Source organism: Rhinatrema bivittatum, chromosome 3 (assembly GCF_901001135.1).
Source record: "Rhinatrema bivittatum chromosome 3, aRhiBiv1.1, whole genome shotgun sequence".
Lineage (NCBI taxonomy): Eukaryota > Metazoa > Chordata > Amphibia > Gymnophiona > Rhinatrematidae > Rhinatrema > Rhinatrema bivittatum.
The window spans coordinates 156598948-156619251 of NC_042617.1; the positions used below are offsets into that span (position 1 = coordinate 156598948).

Genomic DNA, 20304 nt, shown 5'->3' on the forward strand with positions numbered 1-20304 from the left:
TATTTCCTCTACTCTTTCTGCTAGCCGAGGTCTTAACAAAAGAAGTCTCCTCACCACAGCTGCAGTGCTTGGCACGAGGAGAGCAGGTCTGGGAATCAGGACGGACAGTCCTTGCTCCTTCAAAAGAACTTGCAAAGGGCTTCCTTAGGACCCTCTTACGAAAGCAGGACATTTTTTCCTGAAATAAATTCTTTTTTTTTTTTGTCAGTTTATATTACTTAGTCCACTACTGATGCCACACACTCTATAGCAAGTCCCTTATCAGAGTGTCTCTCTTTTGCAAGTTGACAATACACATTGAAAAAGGATATTGTTTACCATGCCACAAAAAAAAAAAAAAAGCCTCCAATCAGGTGCTCTGTGTGTGCTCAGGGATGTCAAACAGCCCCTTTTAACCACTGACCTCCAGCAGTAACGGGGCAGGCAGAGACTTATTTGGGTTGGCTGAGTAATGACCATGCTCTCCTTTTCCCTACACTGCAGCTATCCTGAGAGGGGCCTGCATGCAAGAAGAGTTTAGGCAAATAATTCAATTGAACCTAAGTGGTCAAACCTTACTGTCTGGATTGAGGCCACCAAGCGTGCCAGGATGTACAGAACCTTCTCCGCCTGTGAATGTGTAGGGAGTCTGACACCGCATGGGGAGAGCAGTATGGGCCTTGCACATCCCCAGCCGGCATCACTCAGACACTTTCCAAATGGACAATAAGCTGAGACGGTCATTTCCAAAAGGATTTATGCATGCAAAAGTGGGGTTTACGCCCCTTAAGTGCATTTTGTACACGGACATGGATTTTTGAAAATTTGCTCTTTTGACACATGTAACTCCTTTGAAAAAAATTACTCTGTAAGGGCCGAACTGGCGAAAGGTTTTACGCGCACAAATGGGCTTTTGAAAATGGCTACGACATACAAAACTTTTAGGCAGGGAACTCCTTTGAAAAATTCACACCTTAGGACATTTATCTATGCAAGACATCTCCTGCTGAGTCACAAAAGGAAAACAATTGCAGAGCCACACAAATGTATGTAAAGTTAGGGCAGAGGGAACCTGGAGAGGGATTGTATTCATTCTGCACAACTTTTCTGAATAATCCCGGGAATATTTTCATTTTTATACGTCAGAAGTTAGGAAGGGAATATGCTCTTTTGAAAAAGCTCCCCACCCCCAAAAGGAACCATTTCCGAACTCCATTTTCAGACTGAATCGGATACGTGAAAAAGAAATACTTCCTTTACTCCGCACAGCCAAAGATAGAAAAAGTCAGATTAACCTACCCCCCTCAAGCAAGGGATTACACATGGGGACTGTAAATCCTGAAAGGGATAAAAAATAGCTCCTTTAACCAGTTCGTGGGTGTTAGGAGCTTGAGAAAAATGTGGCAAAGGCGAATTGGAGACCGAAGCCAAACACACCGACTGCGTTAATAAGGCACCAACTGGTTTGGCCCAAAGACAAGAGTTTGAACGTAAGGGATGGAGGCGCTGGGATCAGGGGATGGTGGGAAGGTGGGCAAACAACAAAGGGGAAGCTGCAGAAAATAACTGATAAATAATGAATGGCGGGGAAACCCAAATCCAAATGAGTTCATTGGAAGCCTGGCAAGCTGTAAGGACAGCAGGCATGTTGTTGTTCCTGGCGTACATAATTTATAAATGGCCTGAATGCTTGCCGTTCCACTTAACACCTTTAAGCAAATAAATACTTTGGGCACGGTAATTACAGCTCTAGCCTAAGTAGATGTAAATATTTCAAATAGCTTCTGATCATTTCCTAGCAACTCCGTAGTTTTTAATTGCACACTTTTCTCTGCTGTAATAAAGAACAGGGGTGTGTGTGCGTTAAAAACATTCATTTGGGTTTTTCCATGTTTGTCAGCATTGGTTTTTTAAAAAAAGAAAATGGTTTGTTTTGTTCATTTTTTTTTTTAGCGTGTGCTATTTCCAAAAACGACCTAAGAAATATCGGATGCTTCTGCTGACGTTTAAAAAAAAAAAAATTGCCCATCCCTAAAAAAAAGAACAGACTCCATCTTAGCTTAGAGCGGTGGTCATCTATGCCGGTCCCCATGGACCCCCGAAGTGGCCTAGGTTTTCAGGATATCCCCAAAGAAAGCGCATGCGATACAGCTGCACCTGCTCTGTCTATGAATCTAGTTGAACAGCATAGCTTAGTTCCCCTGAAAACCGGTTCTGCTTGGCGCCTGGAGGACCGCAGCTGAGAGCCGCTGTCCGGAGAGAGAGTCGGACAGCTCCCCCCTTTCCATCCCGCAAGCATCTCCACGCGTCGATGGCTGAGACAGGGAACTCACTGCCTCCGTGACATCGCCCTAGTTGCCACCATCATTTGCTCCAACAAAAGAATGAACCCATCGGGGCCAGTCACATGTTTCACAACGAATCCCAAAACTTTATTCCCAAATTTGAAAGAAAAAAAACAAACAAACAAAACTGCTCCTTAAGAAATGATTGTTGCCAATTCTCTTTTTCTTTGACACCTACAGCTCCGGCTCATACATGCAACTAAGAGGCCCTGCCGGCCCAACATTTAGAAAGCGCCAGGAGCTTGAACAAGAGAGCGTGCGTTACCTTGTACCATCTGCCGGCTTCCTGTCAAAGGAAGTGCTACGAGGTATGGCTGTGGGAGCCTGCTGGAGAAGCTGCTGGCATGGCAGTCTGTCGGAGGCGCTCAGGATCGGAGAGGCATGGGAAAGGGGCTGGCCGGCAGGCGCCTGCACCCGGTGCCAGGTGGTATTCCGTCTGAAGGGGGTTTTGAACTCGCAGGGAGTGCCCTCGCTGTCAAGTTTATATTCCACCATGGGAATTCGGCACAGCTCCGAACAACCCCTGCAAGGATGTACACAATGCAAAGGAAAATGTCAAAATACTGCCTCTTCCACACCCACACACACACACACACACACACACACACACACACACACACACATCTTCTCACAGTCACTTCCTCCAGCACATACTGGAGTTGGGTTTTCGAAAACCAGGCCCCAGCGACACAAAAACAATGCCAGACCACCACGATGGCAGCAGATCCTGTGCTGCCTTCCTCTACCCCTCCCTCACCCAGAAACAACTGTAACACTCCCCCCCCCCAAAAAAAAACAAAAAACAACCCCTGATAATCCTCTCAGACAAACTCAGTATGCCCTGCTACCAGGTTATTCCAAATTATGCTGACGGAGTTAACTTGCTAGCTGAAATCACCCCATCCTACCACAAGAGAATGACCAGTTTGTGCTATTAATGCAGCATGACGTATGCCTTCCTTGGTTATGCAATTTGCTTTTCCCATTTGCACTCTTCCCCTCTCCTTAGATATGATTTTTGGCATGGCTTTTTCCTCCCTGCCTATTATCACCATGGAAAGCTGCACCATAATGTACAGCCAGATATTCTACGTACTCCATCGTCAACCATCTCCGCTTTAACACTTAAAAGCTCTGGGCCTTATTTATAGCACACTACGATTTTAGAAGAGAAGTAACAAAATAAGGTTTTCAATCAGTTGCGAAATATATTACCTGATGACGATCTTAAAACAAAGACAAAAAAAGAAGTTATTTGCTATCACTAAATTCCATGCTTTTCTACTTAAAGGGGCATCGCCTTTCTCTTTGCATCTCACTAGTAGAAATTCCATTCACAAGTAAATACACATGCAAAATGATCAAGCTGATCAGCAAACTCAGGCCTGGATTTATCAAAATGTGGTAAGTATTGCATGCGATAGCAAAAGGGGTATGGTGTACGCAAAATTCAGTTGATTGCACCTATGTGAAGAGCTAATTTAGTGCAAAGCTGCCAGATCTATTGTGAGAGAGAGAGAGAGAGAGAGAGAGAGAGAGAGAGAGAGAGAGAGAGAGAGACTGGACATAATGTCATCTCCCTAGACAGGTATTTGTATCCCTATGGTAGGCCTACCTAGTAACTCGAGGTGAGGTTTAGGTATTAGTGTAGGGGGTTAGGGGGCCACTTGGACATTCAAAGTGAGACGTACGAACAGAACAGTGGTCTCTTGTGAAGATCTGATGATCTTCGGAGTGAGGAAACTCACTCAAAGATGAGATTTGGACAATGTTCTCTCAACCTAGCATGATCATCAGATCTTCACAAGAGACCACTGTTCTGTTCGTACGTCTCACTTTGAATGTCCAAGTGGCCCCCTAACCCCCTACACTAATACCTAAACCTCACCTCGAGTTACTAGGTAGGCCTACCATAGGGATACAAATACCTGTCTAGGGAGATGACACTATGGCCAGTCTCTCTCTCAGCATCAAGTCTGTGCAAAGCTCTTCACAGTCAGGCTAACTCTTCCAAATTTGCATTGCACCATACAATATGGTGCTACTGCATGCATTAACAGGGCTTTTCAAAGCCTTAGCATATTTTGATAAATGACCCCCTCGGTTTGTGCTCTTTCACAATTTTGTATTATTGTGCAGACCTAAAAATGTCTGCCTGACATGATGTTTTCTTTTTCCCATTTTTATTGAGTTAGTGTTTTGTTTTTCTTTTTTTAAAGGTGTAAGATCGACAGCACTGGAAACTGTAGCCCTCTGTTTAATACGCAGAACAGGTACAACAGTGGCAGTGGGGCAGTGTAAGTTTGCACACATTCAGACCGATGCAATAGTGTGAGCTGTTGACGAGGCTCGGACGCACAGGTTAATGAGACTTGGATGCACGTTTTGGAAGCGCGTCCATAACCCCCCCCCCCGATGCAATATGGTGATTGGCACTTCTAAAATGCGAGTCCAAAAAAACTGCGTAGTTATTAGCGCTCCTCACATGTAAATGCCATATAGATGAGGCTATTAGCCATTAAATCTCCATGCGCCCAGCGCGCACTTTTTAAGGCCTCAAATTTTACGCCTGCCCCGGAGCTGGCGTAAAGTCCTACTGAGGCTCCCTGCGCTTGTCACTTGGTAGTGTTTGCTGCGACCTCTCTTCCGCAAGGTGGCCAGTCCCTCCATGTTGGCAGTGGCCAGCCCGCCAGGATGAGAAAGTGCTGGAGTGCTATATGGACCTGTACAGAAGGTAAGCGCGTCTGACAGAGCAGGGGGAGCCCAGGCATGGCGCTGCTGCCTCTTGTCACTTTGCTCAGGCTGCACAGGGGCTCTTAGCTGGGAAAACAGGAATAAACGTGCGGCTCAGTTACTTTGCTTTTTCTCCTCTGCTAGGCCGGTCAAGGTTTGAGTGCTGGGAGACGGAGGATGTACTATTCTCACCGCTGGGCGGCTGAACAGCCAGGTACGCCAGCTCCTCTTTCTAATGCAGCGAGACTGGGGAACCCGAGACTACCAGTTAGTGCGAGCAGCGTTGGCGCGAGCGAGGAACTGAGGCAGGGACAGCTCCAGTACCGATGCTGAAACCTGGCTCTTAGCAGACACCGGAGCCGGGGGGATCAGCAAAAGACAGATAACAGAGCCGGGGGATTGAAGACAGTGAAAGGGCATCCACAGTAAAAGGGCATCTTTTCCGCAAGAATGCGACACGAAGCCCCCGTGCAGGCTGATGCAATGTAGATTTGGTTGATTAATTGCCACAGGATAAAACGGACGTTCAAACTGGGCGTCCGTTTTTTTTTTCCAACGCGTGTACAACCACCTGGGCACCCGATGCAGACGCGCTAGGGGCGCACAATCAATCCCTAGCACATCCCTTTTAGTGTGGCAGCTCATTTGTTTATTGCATCAGGCAATCCAGGAGGGTGATTTGTGCGCGTGTTAAAAAAAAAACAAACGTGCACCCAGTTTGGATGCATGTTTTCAGCACGCCCACACCGCACTGGCCTGACTGCGGTGCCAGCCTGCCTCAGACCGACTCTAGCAGGTGAGGGGGTAATGCGGCGACAATTTCTTCCTACACCCTCCGCTAAGAAAATCAAACAGGGTGCCAGACTGAATCAAGCAGCTTGCACAAGTTCCACATGGACTTTTACATTAGGACGAGCAAGAAAAGAAAAAACAAATCTGTACAGAGAGACGGAGGTGTCAAGACCGTTGTGGCAATAACGTGCCAATCACTACCAAACATCGACCGCTGCATAGTTCAATTATATTTACAACACAAACAGATTTTGTATATTACCCTGCTCATTTAGATGGTATATGGCAAAATGTAAAATTATAATGGGTTTGAATGTGGGTTTACATTTTACATCAGTTCACTTGGCTGCTACAAACCACCATCCAATTTCTTTTTACTGCATTGTACACAATTACTTCAATTAAAATTGCATTTAAATTTATTGATGACAATTGCAGCATAACGAGGTCAATATTCAGAGCCATTTAGCTGGCAAGTCACAAGCTATCCAGCTAAATGGTGAGGTGTGAATATTCCCCTTATTTATCAGGCTAAGAATTAGCCGATTAAGTAAGGGGCATGCTGGGGTAAGAGTGAAATGGCCGAATAACTTACCCAGCCAGCATCAATATTTGAGATTAGCTGAATAAGTTATTCGGCTATCTCCAATCAGGCCTATATTGAAAAGAATATAGCTAGGGTAAGGGGTGCAGCAGCTTGCAGACCTTCTGGCCCAAACACCCCCTCCCAAGCTCTAACTACAGGGGTGAGCCTTCAGCACCCCCTCCCCCCAAACGAACCAAACCCAGCCTCCCCTCTTCCCAGTTCGGTTTAAAGTAGCCCAAAATTACCCTCCAGAGCTTCCCTCCCTCCCCCCACCCCCCCCACTCTAACCTTCGCACCCTCCTGGTAGATTAAAAATGATCATCTTCAGCCCAGATTGTGGCAGACTGCTACCATGACCTGGCAATTCAGATGCTGCACGAGCAGTGCTGGAAGCAGAATTCACAGCTACGCTGACAGATTTCTCTTCCAGTGTTGATCACATAAGCATTGGTAGAGGTGCTGGGCCTGGGTCGTAGCAGCAGCCTACCAGAATCTGGGCTGAAAAGCTCTAGCCTGCCTATTTGTTGCCTTCCTCTAGTTCTGCTATGCCTTTAAGATGGGGGCGACCAAAACTGTACATAATACTCAAGGTGTGACTGCACCAGGGCTCGATAATGAGGCAATACGATATGTTCTGTTTTCTTCTCCACTGCTCTCCATGTCATTCCTGACATTCTATTTGTTTTCTTGACCGCTGCTGTGCACAGAGCTGGGGATTTCGACACATTTTCCACAAGACCTCCAAGGTCCTTTAGCTGGGTGGTGACAACCTATACAGAGGCCAGCATCATGTACCTGTGGTTGGGGCTATTTTTTCCTATGCACATCACTTTGCACTTTTCCACATTAAATTTTATCTGCCATTCCGATGCCCAGTCTCAGAAGTTCGCTCTGCAGTATCTCGCCATCCGCCCTTCTTACAACTCTGAATAATTTGGCTGCATCCGTGGATTTGATCATCTCACTTGTCGTTCCCTTTTCCAGACCATCTTTGACTATGTCGAACAGCACAGGTCCCAATGCCGATCCCTGTGGTAACTCCACCCTCGATGCCCAGCCCACTATTTTGGCTGAAGATTCGGAAGGCCTGCAGTGGTCTTTGATTTGATCCACCATAGCGAGGCCAGCAATGATTATGCCGTTCTGTGGCACCTTGTGGAATGGTTCTTTATTAGAAACCATTATACTATTGTGCCTCATACATGGTGAAGTGTACCGCAATGTTTGCAAATCACCTGTCATAGGTTAACCTTTTGTTTGAAAATACATTTACATTCTGTCAGTGTACGTGGATTTGAGTAGGGAGAGCCAAAGTGTTCCTCGTTTATTTTTCTTTTCCAACGAGAAGTAGGGAAGGTGTGTAAGAGTGCAAAGGCCTGGAGTCATCTTTTACATTGTCATCTCTTGTACGTGACATTCATCTTTCAGCTCCAATGCTCATTGGTAGCTCAGTCCTTTATGTAGCTTGCACACTAAAAATATAACACCTGGTTCAAGGCAGCTATTCAATATTAGGCCTTGGCAGTGGCGTACATAAAGTATTTGGCACCTGGGGCAGATACTTCCTTTTGCTCCCCCCCCCCCCCCCCCCAGGTTCACTTCTCCATTCCTCCCCAGTGATCTCCGGTTCCACTCTCCCTCATACAGGCTTCCCCCTCCCCCCCTCTCTCACACAGGCTCTCTCACACACACACACACACAGCCTGGTTTTCATCCCCATACCCAGGCACTCATCCACACACCCACACCCACACAAGCAGTCACCCACACATACAGGCAATTGCCACTCCACCACCCAGGCTCTCACCCAACCACACACACACACACACACACACACACACACACAGGGCCTGGGCCTCGTCTTCAACCACCAGTGGAATGGGGTCCACTGGCAGCCTGCCGAGTTGTGGGGAGTGCGGCAGTAGGAGTCATGCTTATCTGAATGTCATTTCCTGTTGCTGTGGGACTGGTCTTGCGGTAAGAGCTGCGAGATTGGACCCGCAGCAGGAGATGATGTTTGGATAAATGCAACTATTGCTGCCTGGGATGGGGTGTAGAGAAGTGAGATGCCACCACGAAAAAAAAGTTTGCATGCTCGCAGTTTAGAGCAGTGGTTCTCAACCTTTTTTTCTGTTAGGACACACTTGACAGATGGTTCTCACATGCGTGACACACTGAACACGTGACTATCACGGGGCTTAAAGTAAACATATACTCTGCATTCACAGGAAACCACCCCCCACCGACCCCTAACATTAGGTGCAGTATTGAACCAGAACATTCTCCATACAACTCCACACAGAAAAAAGATATTCTGCTTCTTGTGACATCTCAGTAACAGCTCCCCTGGTCAGCACCAATATCTCTCACATTTTTAAATTTCAAAGGCTGGGGGTAAGGGGTCCTGGTCGGCTGGGTGGGAATCGGCCAGTGACTGTATTTTTTTTTTAATCTAAGGAGTGCTACTTAACTGGTATCTTTTGGTTGAGTAGCTAATTATCCGGACACACAAGGCCAGATAACTTTAAGCTTGCTCTGAAGCAGTCCTAAAGTTATCTGGCTAACTTAGCTGGATATAGTTCAAAACTGGCTTATAGGCCTATTCAGTAAAGTCCGCGGGAGAGCGGGCAAACGTAAAAACTGCTTTTCTGTGCACCCTCCCACTTAATATCATGGCGATATTAAGTCGGAGGTCCCGAAGGGTAAAAAAAGAAAAAAAAAAAAAAATTTGAAGTCAGCCGGCAGCTGTCGGGTCGAAAACCAGACGCTCAATTTTGCCGGCGTCTGGTTTCCGAGCCAGTAGCTGTCGGCGGGCTCAAGAACCGACGCCGGCAAAATTGAGCATCGGCTGTCAAACCCGCTGACAGCCGCCGCTCCGGGCCAAAAGGAGGCGCTAGGGACGCGTTAGTGTCCCTAGCGCCTCCTTTTGGCCCGCTCTCCTGGCACGCGCACAGGCGAGTGGCCTGTGCGCGTGCCAGGAGAGCGCCACGGACTTTACTGAATCGGCCTGTAAGTTAGGCACCTAAACCCTTTGAAAAATCAGAGTCAAGGTTATAAGCAACAGTAGCTTGTGGAGATAGCATTCAGGTTCCTTCATGAGAACGTTGATTAACTACACAGTCTTGTCATTTAAAACTCAGCGACATTATGTTTTGCTTGTGCAAAATGCCATAGCTGCAAGCTTCCCAACACAAAGCAGCAGCTCCATGTCGGCAGACTGGGCGGACCGAGGGCTCGTTATCTGCTGCCAACAAGGAGGCATGTGAAACAGTTTCACTTACATTTGAACCGAATGGATTTCTAGCTTGGGTCGGGTTTGAAGATACCTACAGCTTTACCAAAGATCAATGGGTAAAAATCCGCCAGACTTTTTTTTTTTTTGCCAACCTTTGATAAATTTGTGTAAATCTGTAAGGTATTATAATTGACTCAGCAAGTTACATATCCCTACAAACAATGACTCAATTACAGGGAAGATTAACTTCCTTCATTGTGTATGCAGCTTCACTCTTCAATGTACACTGCCACATTCGTTACCAGATATGAAACACCCCACACAAAACAAAGTGGAATAAATAGTTTCTGTTGACCTGCAGGAAGGGGAACAGGGGAGGAAGGTACAGAGGAAACAGAAGAAAAAAACCCACTTCCTTACGGACAGGGTAGCAAATGCCTGGAATAAGCTACCAGCACCGGAGGTACAAATCAGTACTGTGACAGAATTCAAGCATGCTTGGGACAAATATAGAGGATAGTGAAAAGAACAGGGTTAGGAGGTTGCAATATTGCAAACCCCTCACCTATCACGCTTACAAATGCAGAGACAAAGGGGAGAGGTGATATTCAGAAGACAAGGAACAGATAAAAGAAACACAATCTAGTGACAACGCGGGCCATGGAGTACTCAAGTTGGAACCATCAGGATATTCCCCCCACTCACCCACCTAAACGAAGCCAATCAGGGTGATGCTGGTAGCTGGGTACCATTCAACAAGGACACTGAGACCTAGGCGGACATATGTTGGGATAACAGTTTCAGTAGGTGTTCATATTATTACAAAATTTGGTGACAGGGCGCATTAAGGTGGGGGAGGGATGTGTTGGGTGTTGGATTAGCGACGGGAACTTGTGTGCTCATCGATCCAAGATGGAAAGGAACCAAAGTCAATAAAAACTGACTTGGATAAAAATGATATCCTAAAAGTGATCAATTTTCCACGGTTGGCAGATGGAATATATATCCTTAGCAGTGTAAGCCGGAATAACCGGGCAGAATGGATGGGGCAACTGGTCTTTGACTGCTATGGAGACATAGGTTGTGACAGCAGATAAGACCATATGGCTCATCTGGACGATCTATCCCAATTTCCTGCTGAACCTTATAGTCCCTACCTGTCCCTCAGAGATTCTGTGTGTTTATCCCAGGTTTTCCTGAATTCTGATACTCATCATCCACCACTTCCACTGGGAGGCTGTTCCATGCACCACTATCTTCTCCATAAAGAAATATTTCCTTAGATTTCTCCTTTTCTTCTACTATGTTATTATGTAAAACATGTAGGCTTCTTTATTGTTTTTTACTTGAGCATTACAAAGAGGGCACTCTGTGATGTACAAGGGGAAAAATGTATAAACAAAAATACAGTTGCTAATTTATATACAGTAGACAGTTGCTGGGAGTGGAAGGGATCCTTTAACCCCAAGACTAGGCTGGAGGCGCACCTAACCGGTCTGGTTTTCAGGACACCCATAATCAATGAGCATGAGAAAGATTTTCAGACTGGAGACCCAGGGTATGCAAATTTCCCTCTTGCATATTCATTGTGATAATTCTGAAAACCTGACTGGCTAGCTGTGCCCACAGGACAGGGCTGGGAAACACTGCTCTAACCTAATGAGTCTACAATCTATGTCATTCCCCATGTCCTTTGCTTGTTCGTTGCTCCAATCCCCCTATCTAATAAAGGTTTGATTTTCAAAGGAGCATACAACCCTGTTCTAGTCATGTTAAGTGGCATCTGGGGGTCACTGCACATAAAAAGAGACCGCATAACCTGGTTTCACTCTTACATTCCAGGGGGGGTCACAGGTGCGACTCACACACACACACACTTTTTGATATTTAAAGCTATGGGCACAAGCTACCCAGAAGGTGCAACTCTGGGTGAGGTAATTTGTACGCATACTCTGTCAATTACCTGAGGATTTTCATACCAAACTGATTCACACACATTCGCCTTGAAAATATTCGGTAATGTCTCCGCATACAACAGACATGCAGACGTTATTGCTATGCGAGCTGCTATAAACTTACTCTTCCTTAGTATATTTTATGGGTGAAAACTTAATGCATTATGTGATGCCCGCCCTTGGAAAGCAGTCGCTTGGAGAAAGTGGTGGCAACAAAGTGACAGATGCCACCATCTTTCCTTCACATCTTATGGTAAAATTGAACACGTTACCTAATACTGATATAAACAAGTAGTACAAAGTGCTTGGGAATGTCTGGCAATTTAAAAAAAACAAAAAACACCCATCACAGTAGACTGATATGTTGCTTTAAATCAGTGCACTAAATTCTAAATATTGGTTCCATAGAGCTCTCACTAAGTGGATGAGATTCTGGTTGGCAATGGAAATCATATCTCACCAAGTTATTGTAACTTGACCTTAAGATTTATTCTGTTCTTGATTTTTTTTTTTTTTTGGTGGGGGGGAAAGGCACACTAAACTATTTTATATCCTTTGAATATAAGAAAATCACCCTGTGCCTAAATGCTACAGTGGAATATCGTTTCTGTTACAGAACTTTTTTCCCCCACCCCAACATCAAGATCCTGTGCATGATACCAGACATTTCTGAGTGATGAATCAACTGAGTGAGCAGACTGGGAAAGCTGGGTCAAAGGGCTTTATCATTATCAGCCAAGTATCATTCCAGGAGGGAGTGGCAACCTCTGTTGAGAGTCGATGCTGCGTCTATGAGAAAAGATCCTTCCAAGACTTCACCGTAACAAGTTTATCCGTTTATGTAGCAAGAGTAAGCACATTTTGTTTCCTGTTGCTCATTTAACAATCTTTTTATTTAAAAAATGCTTGAGGCGACTACCACTTCATTGTAGGCGAGACACCAACCCCAAGCAATGTCTCAGCAGTTTAAGTAGAACGGGTGCTACATGGGAAGTTTGGTGGTTACACCCAGTTAGGGCCAAAATGAATGGGTGTTCCGCCAATTTGCAAATCTTAATCCAGTTTGTTGTGCAATTCTCAATTTATATCCCATGCCAAGAAGGTAAAAAGGAAATAGGAGAAAGTAATACAATGAAATGTGCCAGAACGCAGAAAGAGAAAATTAGCTGGGAATAATTACAACATTCTTTAATGTATTTGGGCAACTTGCTAACAGAATTTATATCCATGTTTTTTTTCATTCTCAAGTATAATTCCTGATAAAAGAAAAGCCCAAGATTTTTTTTCAGATAGGGAGCATAATTCTTGAAAGCTAGTGAAAAACATATTTAGCCCAGTGAAAAGGGATCCATGTACAACTTATTTGTCGAGCCTTATGTCATTTCTTTTGCTCATTCTGTTCTGATCTGAGGAAGGGAGTATAAGCTCTCGAAAACTAGTCAAAAAATGTAGTCAAGCCCTACTGGAATGTGCTTGAATCCTGCTCAATGCCATTAATGAGGAGAATGGGGAAAGGTCAGAAGCTTTGGATGTAACTAATCCTCAAGTACAGATCACCTGATTTCAAAGGCACTGCAAGAGGGCAGGGTATATACTGTGAAAGCAGTGGATTGGAAGCATTCTGTTCTCAGCATGAAAGATTTTTTTTTCACCTCTCGGCCAGCAGTTCAAATTCCAGCTAAGCTAAGGTGGCCTATGTGAAATGAGATGGTAGTTTCATTCCGGTTCTGGACTGATAGCAGAAGAAGATTGCATTGTGGCTCTTGTCAGATTTAATGTTTCCTCTCATTTCTCCCAGGATGTGTGCACGTGTGCCTTACTGTTATGTACATATTTTTTTGCAAGTGTGCAACTGGGGTGGGGTGGGAGTCCCCTCCCTCCGTCTCTTAACCTCTTTCCCATCCTTCCTCCTGCCTCTTACCCCTCGCCCAGCATCCTCTTCCCTTTCTCCTTAAAAATATAACGACATGCCATGCTGAGACAGACCAATGGTCCATCAAGTCCAGCATCCTGTCTTCAACAGGGGCCAGTCAAGATCACTTGAAAGAATCCAGATGCTACTAATAGGAAAGTCTGTTCCCTATGGTTCATTCCCAGAAGTATGCTGAGGAGACACCCTAGTCTATTTGGCTAATAATTGTTTAAGAACCTGACCTCGAGAAACTTATCCAGACCTTACTGAAACTCAGCTATTGACCAGGTTCTCCAGCAACAAATTCCACAGCCCCACTGTTCACTTGCTGACAAAAAAAAAAAAAACAAATAAATCACCTTTTTCTGTTTGGATTTAAATCTCCTATTTGTTAGTTTAATGAAATGCCCTCTTAGTCCTAGTCCTGTTTGATAGAATAAAAAAAAAAAAAAAAGCCCTATTAACTTGTTCCATACCACTCGTGATTTTATAAACATCTATCACATCCCTCCCCAAGCTGAAGACCTCTAGCCAGCATAGCCTAACATCATTTGGGTACTGTTATCCCCCTTTATAATTTTTGTCGCCGCTCTCTGCACCTTTTTTAAGTTATGCTTCATCTTTTTTGAGATGGGGTGACCAGAACTGCACAAGATACCCAAGGTGTGGTTATATCATGGATCCCTACAAAAGCATGATGATACTCCTTGTTTTATTTACTCCTCTGCAAATAATTTCTAACATCCTAGTTCCTATTTTGGCCACTGCGGCTCATGGAGCAGAGGATTTTAACGCATCTTCCACAAGAACTCCAAGTTCCTTCGGCTGAGTGCTAACTCCTAATATGGATCTCAGCATTGTGTACTTAAAGTTAGGACAATTTTTTCCCCATGTGTCTTTCAGATGCCCTTGCAAGGTCCTGTTGCAATCCCTCACTATCTTTAACTTTGAATCATTTAGTGTCATCTGCATATTTGATCACCTCACTCATGAAGACCAAAATGGCCCATCCAGTCTATCAAAAGTTGAGATTTGTCCATTTAATGGTAGATGTGTATATAAATTCCCATATGCAGCTCAAAACCACTTTCATCTTACCCATGTTCTTTATCTGAATTCTCAATCCTTTTCCTATCATTGCCGTCCATATTTGTCCCAAGCGAGCCCAAATTCCATGAATGTGATGGCCCTCTCCAGCTAACTCTGGTAGCCCATTTCAGGCCTTGCCATCTTCAACTCTGATTTTTACAAGACAAAATATGTCAACCCCCCTACCCCCCTCTATCTGTCTTATTACAAGGTTTTGTAAAAAGCCCCACAGTCACCAAGGTTAGTGAGGATGTTAAATAAATAAAAATAAATCCAGCCTCCAAATTCTCACTGAAGTTTTAAACAATGTCCCTCTATGCAGGTTGCCCCAGCTTTCTTGGACGTGCAATGCAGCCATACCTCTGATATTTTAAGCTGTAACCTTTTTTCTGTTCTGGTTACTCCAATGCCCTATTAACATCCTTTTTGCCACTAGGGTTCCCTCTGTGCTTATCCCAATTTAATTTTTTTTTAATTCCATCAGTGTTTTTGTCTACACCATCAACTCCGGGAATCCTTTTTATGCATCTACTATCTATCAGTACCCTAAAGACCTAAGGCTAGAGTTATCTCTTTAAGGATGCAACAATAAGAACATTTTTAACTCTAACCTACACTAGGGCTTCCCAACCTCCTTCTGGTGACTCCTCAGTCAGTGTTGTTTTTCAGGATACTCACAACGAACACGTGAGAGAGACATTTTCATACAATGGATTGTCAGCGCATGCAGATTTACCTCATTCACATTCATTGTGGATATCCTGAAAACCCAGAAAAACAAACAGAGAGGTAGGTGAACCACACAAATAAATACGAAAGAGGGGAAGAGGCTGAGTGCCGGACCATAAACGAGCTTAAAAGCCACAAACCTAAAAAGAGCTGTGAAAATTCCAAGGCATCCTAAGAGGCACCAGAAATGGCAAGATTGTCTGCAGCACTTCACCACAGATTGAATCAATATTGTAATATCTGTTTGCAAATGAGGAAGAATTTACCTCTTCTCCTCTTAACTAGGAGGGAATAAGGACGACCAGATATATAATCACCCCTGAAGCAGACATCTTGTCGAAACATGGCCATGTCGGGTTTATTGGATCCATCACTGGGCTAGTTTTATGTCTGATTTTATTGTAAATATGCCTTTATTGATATTAAATTTGTAATATCTTAATCACACATTTGAAACATTTCATTTTATTATTTATTTTTTTGGGTACCACTCTTGTTGCTTCCGTATCCTGACTGTGGGGGTCCACCAGCAAAGGTTTGGGAAGCCCAGACCTACAGAGGTAGTGGGCTATAAGTGGAGACTTTTAGGGGGTCCTTTGGCAATCTCTGCTTCTCTCCTGGCTCCAAGAGAGAATTTTCACAGCCCACCCTAGCAGTAAAATCTGTGCATGACTTTACCAGGTCTTCTCGAAGCTAACTACACTCATGCCTAAGGGCCAGCCTCGTTTCCTAGTACATCAGCACAAACAGCTTGGTTCATCTTATTTTACATCAGCAAAGTACAGCTACGTATACGCAAAGTGTAATATTCGTTTCTTTTGATATCCATTCCGGTTTCAAAAGAGAAACTGTATTTAGCATTTAGGCACTGCTGCTACCTGGAACTGACCTTAGTAATTAGGGCTTTTAGATCTCCTTAGCTTTCCAGCTACTCATTTATCCCCCCTCTTCTGAACTATTTCCTTGACTTGAGTTGATAATTGGGTATTTGAATCATCAAAGTCCGTACAGCAAGAACATATCACCCAACAAAAAGAAAGCATCACTGAATGCTCATTTTCCTTCCTTAAATCATGGACCTCGATAAAATTCTCACTCTTGCTGCAAAAGCAGCTGCTGCTGTAGCGCAGTTCCAGCAGTGCTCGGTCGGGAGCGACACAAATTCATGAAGGAAAGTGAGACAGGCACACATTTGTCTGGCATTAAAGGAAGGTCTTGGGGATTATGTCAGGGCTTCCCAAACCTGTTCTGCGACTCCTGCAATCAGTCAGGGTTTTCAGGATATCCACAATGAATACACATGGCATACATCTGCATACTTTAGAGAAACAGAATATGCAAATGAATCTTATGTGGATTCACCTTGGATATCCTGAAAAATCAGACTGGCTCTTGAATCACCAGGCCAGGTTTGCCAAGCCCTGGATTATGTACTTAAAAGATCGAGCTGTGATCACAAGTCACTATAATAAAACCTCTAAATTAAGGGAAAAAAAGGACTCACTGCTATAAACTTGGGAGATATCACCCAAATAATTGGGAGAATGTTATTTTTCTGTTTGTACGTAGACTTCCTTACTTTAAGTTCACATATGCAAAAGCAGATAAAACTTATGAAGTAAAATGTTTCTCTCTTCTAAGTGCAGTTCATAAAAAAATAAAAAGTATTCTTCTATTGGCAAGACTAAAATGCTATCCATAAGTGCACAGCACTAAAATACAGCTCCACACAGCAATAGAAGGCAAAGTAGTTTTAAAGATGCTTTTGTTTGTTTGTCTGTTTTTTTCAAAGTGGGTGTCAGGACTTTAGTCAGCTGCCCTATGACCTCCTGCTGGGCTTGACTGTGCAAAAGCAGGCACCTTTCCAACAGGCTCCACAGGGGAACATTGCTAAAGAGGAATGAATGTTATTTTGACATGCACCAAATCAAAATTTCCAGGGACAAAATATCCCACTAAGGACTAACATACCCATGGGTAACATTTCAAGCTGGTCAGCTTTTTGCGTCAGGAAGATTGCAATGCTGCTAAACCAGGCTGCCATTATAGTGGCATGCAATCAACAAAAACGGGATGAATAAACTACACAACAAACTCTGTGAAATACTATACCTCTTATTTTGCTTTGCAAAGTTGTCGTTTACAATGTATGGAAGATTTCAAAAGACAATAAGGGGAGCCAGTTTGGCTAAGTAGGATTCCAAAACTGAGACCTATCTCTAGACAGCTGGAGTAAAGTAGAATCAACACTCAAAATCCCTGGAAGAAGGATGGATGGACTCTGGCCTGATGAGGATGCCCACTGGTCATAGCAAAATTAGGACAATGAGGCTGTATTTGAAGGCAGCTGTATCAATTTGTTTTGGTCACCAAACGGGGTAGAACGTCCTTACGTGTGGTGAGGGCAGGGATGCTGAGCTTGTGGACTGAAATGACGCCTTTGAAAGTAGTCTGTTAGTCTAGCCCTCAGTGAAGCCTGCAGAAAGATTGGCACTGCGCTAAAAGGGCCTGATTTTAAAAAGCATTTACTCGAGTAAAAACCAGGTTTACTGGAGTAAATTCACTTTACTTGAGTAAATGGCTTTTGAAAATTGCTACAATAGTAGCTACATTTACGCATGTAACTCCTTTTGAAAATTACCCCCAAAGAGTGTTACGGAGTCAGAAAAAGAAATTCAAAGTCAAATTTACTTAGTTTTCAGCCTTAAAATCAAAACATCTGGGGGTGGAGTCAAGATGGCGGACGCATAGCGCACTGGCTCCAATGTCTTTTTTCCTTTTTGTAAGAATTTCCATGTTTCTCTTGAGAGAAAAAAGAAAAAGTGCCTGCTAAACGTAAGGGGAAGACCCGAACTTACCCTTCAGTATCGGCGATCCCAGCTGGCCAGAGAACAATCGTGCAGTGCGTCGCTGCTTCAGGGGCAATTGGGCTGAGTGCTCCGGCTGTTGAAACTCAGAAGGGAGCTGAGGAGTCGGCCTCGGAGGTATCCCCCAGCCCGCTGGATGACCGGCCACCACCTTCGACACGTGTATTGGTGACCCCGCAGACGCCAGGGAGCCCCGAAGTGTCAGCTCCCAGTGGGCATCTAGAGGGGGCGGTTTCGCTGAATGAGCCCGTGCGAACCCCCATGGAACACGGTGAGACCTCGCAGGGTGAGAATGTTCTGGGAAAGAGGTGAGAACTGTTGTTTGCCGGAGGAGAGACTTCGGGAAAAGAATCCCTACCCTCCATCCTGAAAGAGGTTAATTGCGGAGAAGCCACAAGTAGTCACCTTAGACTGCTTGTGGAATTTATCATCAGCAATGGCAAAGGCTATAACAGACTGCTCTTCAAAAATTAATTCTGTATCCAGTCAGCTAGATATTTTAAATAATAACTTTGCTGGTTATAAAATGGAAGTCTCCGGGAAAATATTGGAACTGGAGACAGGTTTGAAGCAAGTCAAAGATGTACAAACTGTTTTGATACAAGATTGTGGGACAATTAAAAGAAAAAATGGAGAAAATTGAGAATACACTGAGATATTTAAATTTGAGAATTATCAATTTTCCAAGGGTTGTTGGAGAGTTGCCTAGGATAACCGTTAATCGGTATATGCATGATATTTTGGAAATTCCCACTGATAAAACTCCACCCCTGGAGAAGGTGCATTTCTTGCCTATTCGAAAAAATCAGTTGATACCACCCACTCAGAACATGTTAGAAAATTTGACCGAGGTTTTGGAATCATCATCGTTGAAAGAACTACCTTATTGATTTCATTTTTTAATGAAAACGATATGGGAATGTTAATGAGAGCTTACTTTAAAAAGATTAATATACCTTTTATGGGTACCTGTCTGCGTATATTCCCAGATTTGACAAAAGAGACTCAACAAAAAAGAAATAAATTTCTAGCTTTAAGACAGGAGGTTATGGATCTGGTGGCCTCCTTTATACTTAGGTTCCTATGCAAATGTGTCCTTAAGTATAGAAGGGAGACTTATGTTTTTTTTCAAATAGAGCAGCTGAAAGCCTTTGTGGATGCAAAGAAGCTGGAACATCAGTTGAGTGGTTATTCTAATAGTCCTAATATAGATACCTGAAGCTGTCTGCATTTTTCACTTTAGAAAGATATTTACTTTATTGTCTCCCAATAATTTTGCAGTACACCACCCCCCACCTTGTATTGTGGTCTAATGGTTGTATTGTCAAGGAAGTTTTTAGTTTAATATAATTTGTTTCCTATGTAAATTTTTCAGTCTTGAGTTAATGCAGCATGTTTCTGTAACAAAGATATCTTTGTAAATGATTGATTTAAAATTCAATAAAGAGTAAATAAAAAAAAAAATCAAAACGTCTGGGAGTCAATTTTCAAAGGGGTTCCGCATGTGAAAATAACACGTATGCACATATATGTTCTTATATAAACCTCGAGGGTATGCGCAGATTTTCGGTTTTGTGCATTCATTTTACCGGGGGGGGGGGGGGGGGAGGGTGGCACACTGGGGCATTCCAGGGCAGGGATCCGAAGTATGCATTGTAGCTATTTTTTAAGAGATATATGTGTATACATTACCAAAGTTATTCAAGCACTTTTACACCCGCTAATGGACTGACGCAAGTGAAACTGGACTTCTCTGTTGCTTGCAGTTTTTGGGTAGGAGCTCTGAGTGAACTGGCGGGGGATCAGGGTGAAGTGACAGAGGGTCTAGGTGAACTGGTGAAGGCTGCGGTGAACTGGTGATTCCACGTACACGTGCAAGTACACACACACACTCTATAAAACACCTGCCTCCACGTGCAATACTGGGTGTTTATTTGCACAGTGTCACAATTATTTCACTCATAAAGTATGCGCACGCATGTTTATAAAATGGGTAGAGAACGTAATGCGTTTCCTTGCATTGGAAACCTTTGCACATACTGAAATTTAACGCACGGATTTTCAGAGCACAAATATGCGGTG

The 20304-nt window shown here is 43.9% G+C and overlaps 1 protein-coding gene across 10 annotated transcripts in view; it reads right to left on the reverse strand.

Annotated features, from left to right (window-relative positions):
- Positions 1-20304, reverse strand: part of SIPA1L2 (signal induced proliferation associated 1 like 2) — a 492084-nt gene that overhangs the window by 119770 nt on the left and 352010 nt on the right. For all 10 annotated transcript variants that reach the window (XM_029593863.1, XM_029593861.1, XM_029593864.1 and 7 more), the window contains one exon: positions 2590-2847. In XM_029593863.1, coding sequence (XP_029449723.1) covers positions 2590-2847 — 258 coding nt within the window. The remainder of the gene's footprint in view (positions 1-2589; positions 2848-20304) is intronic.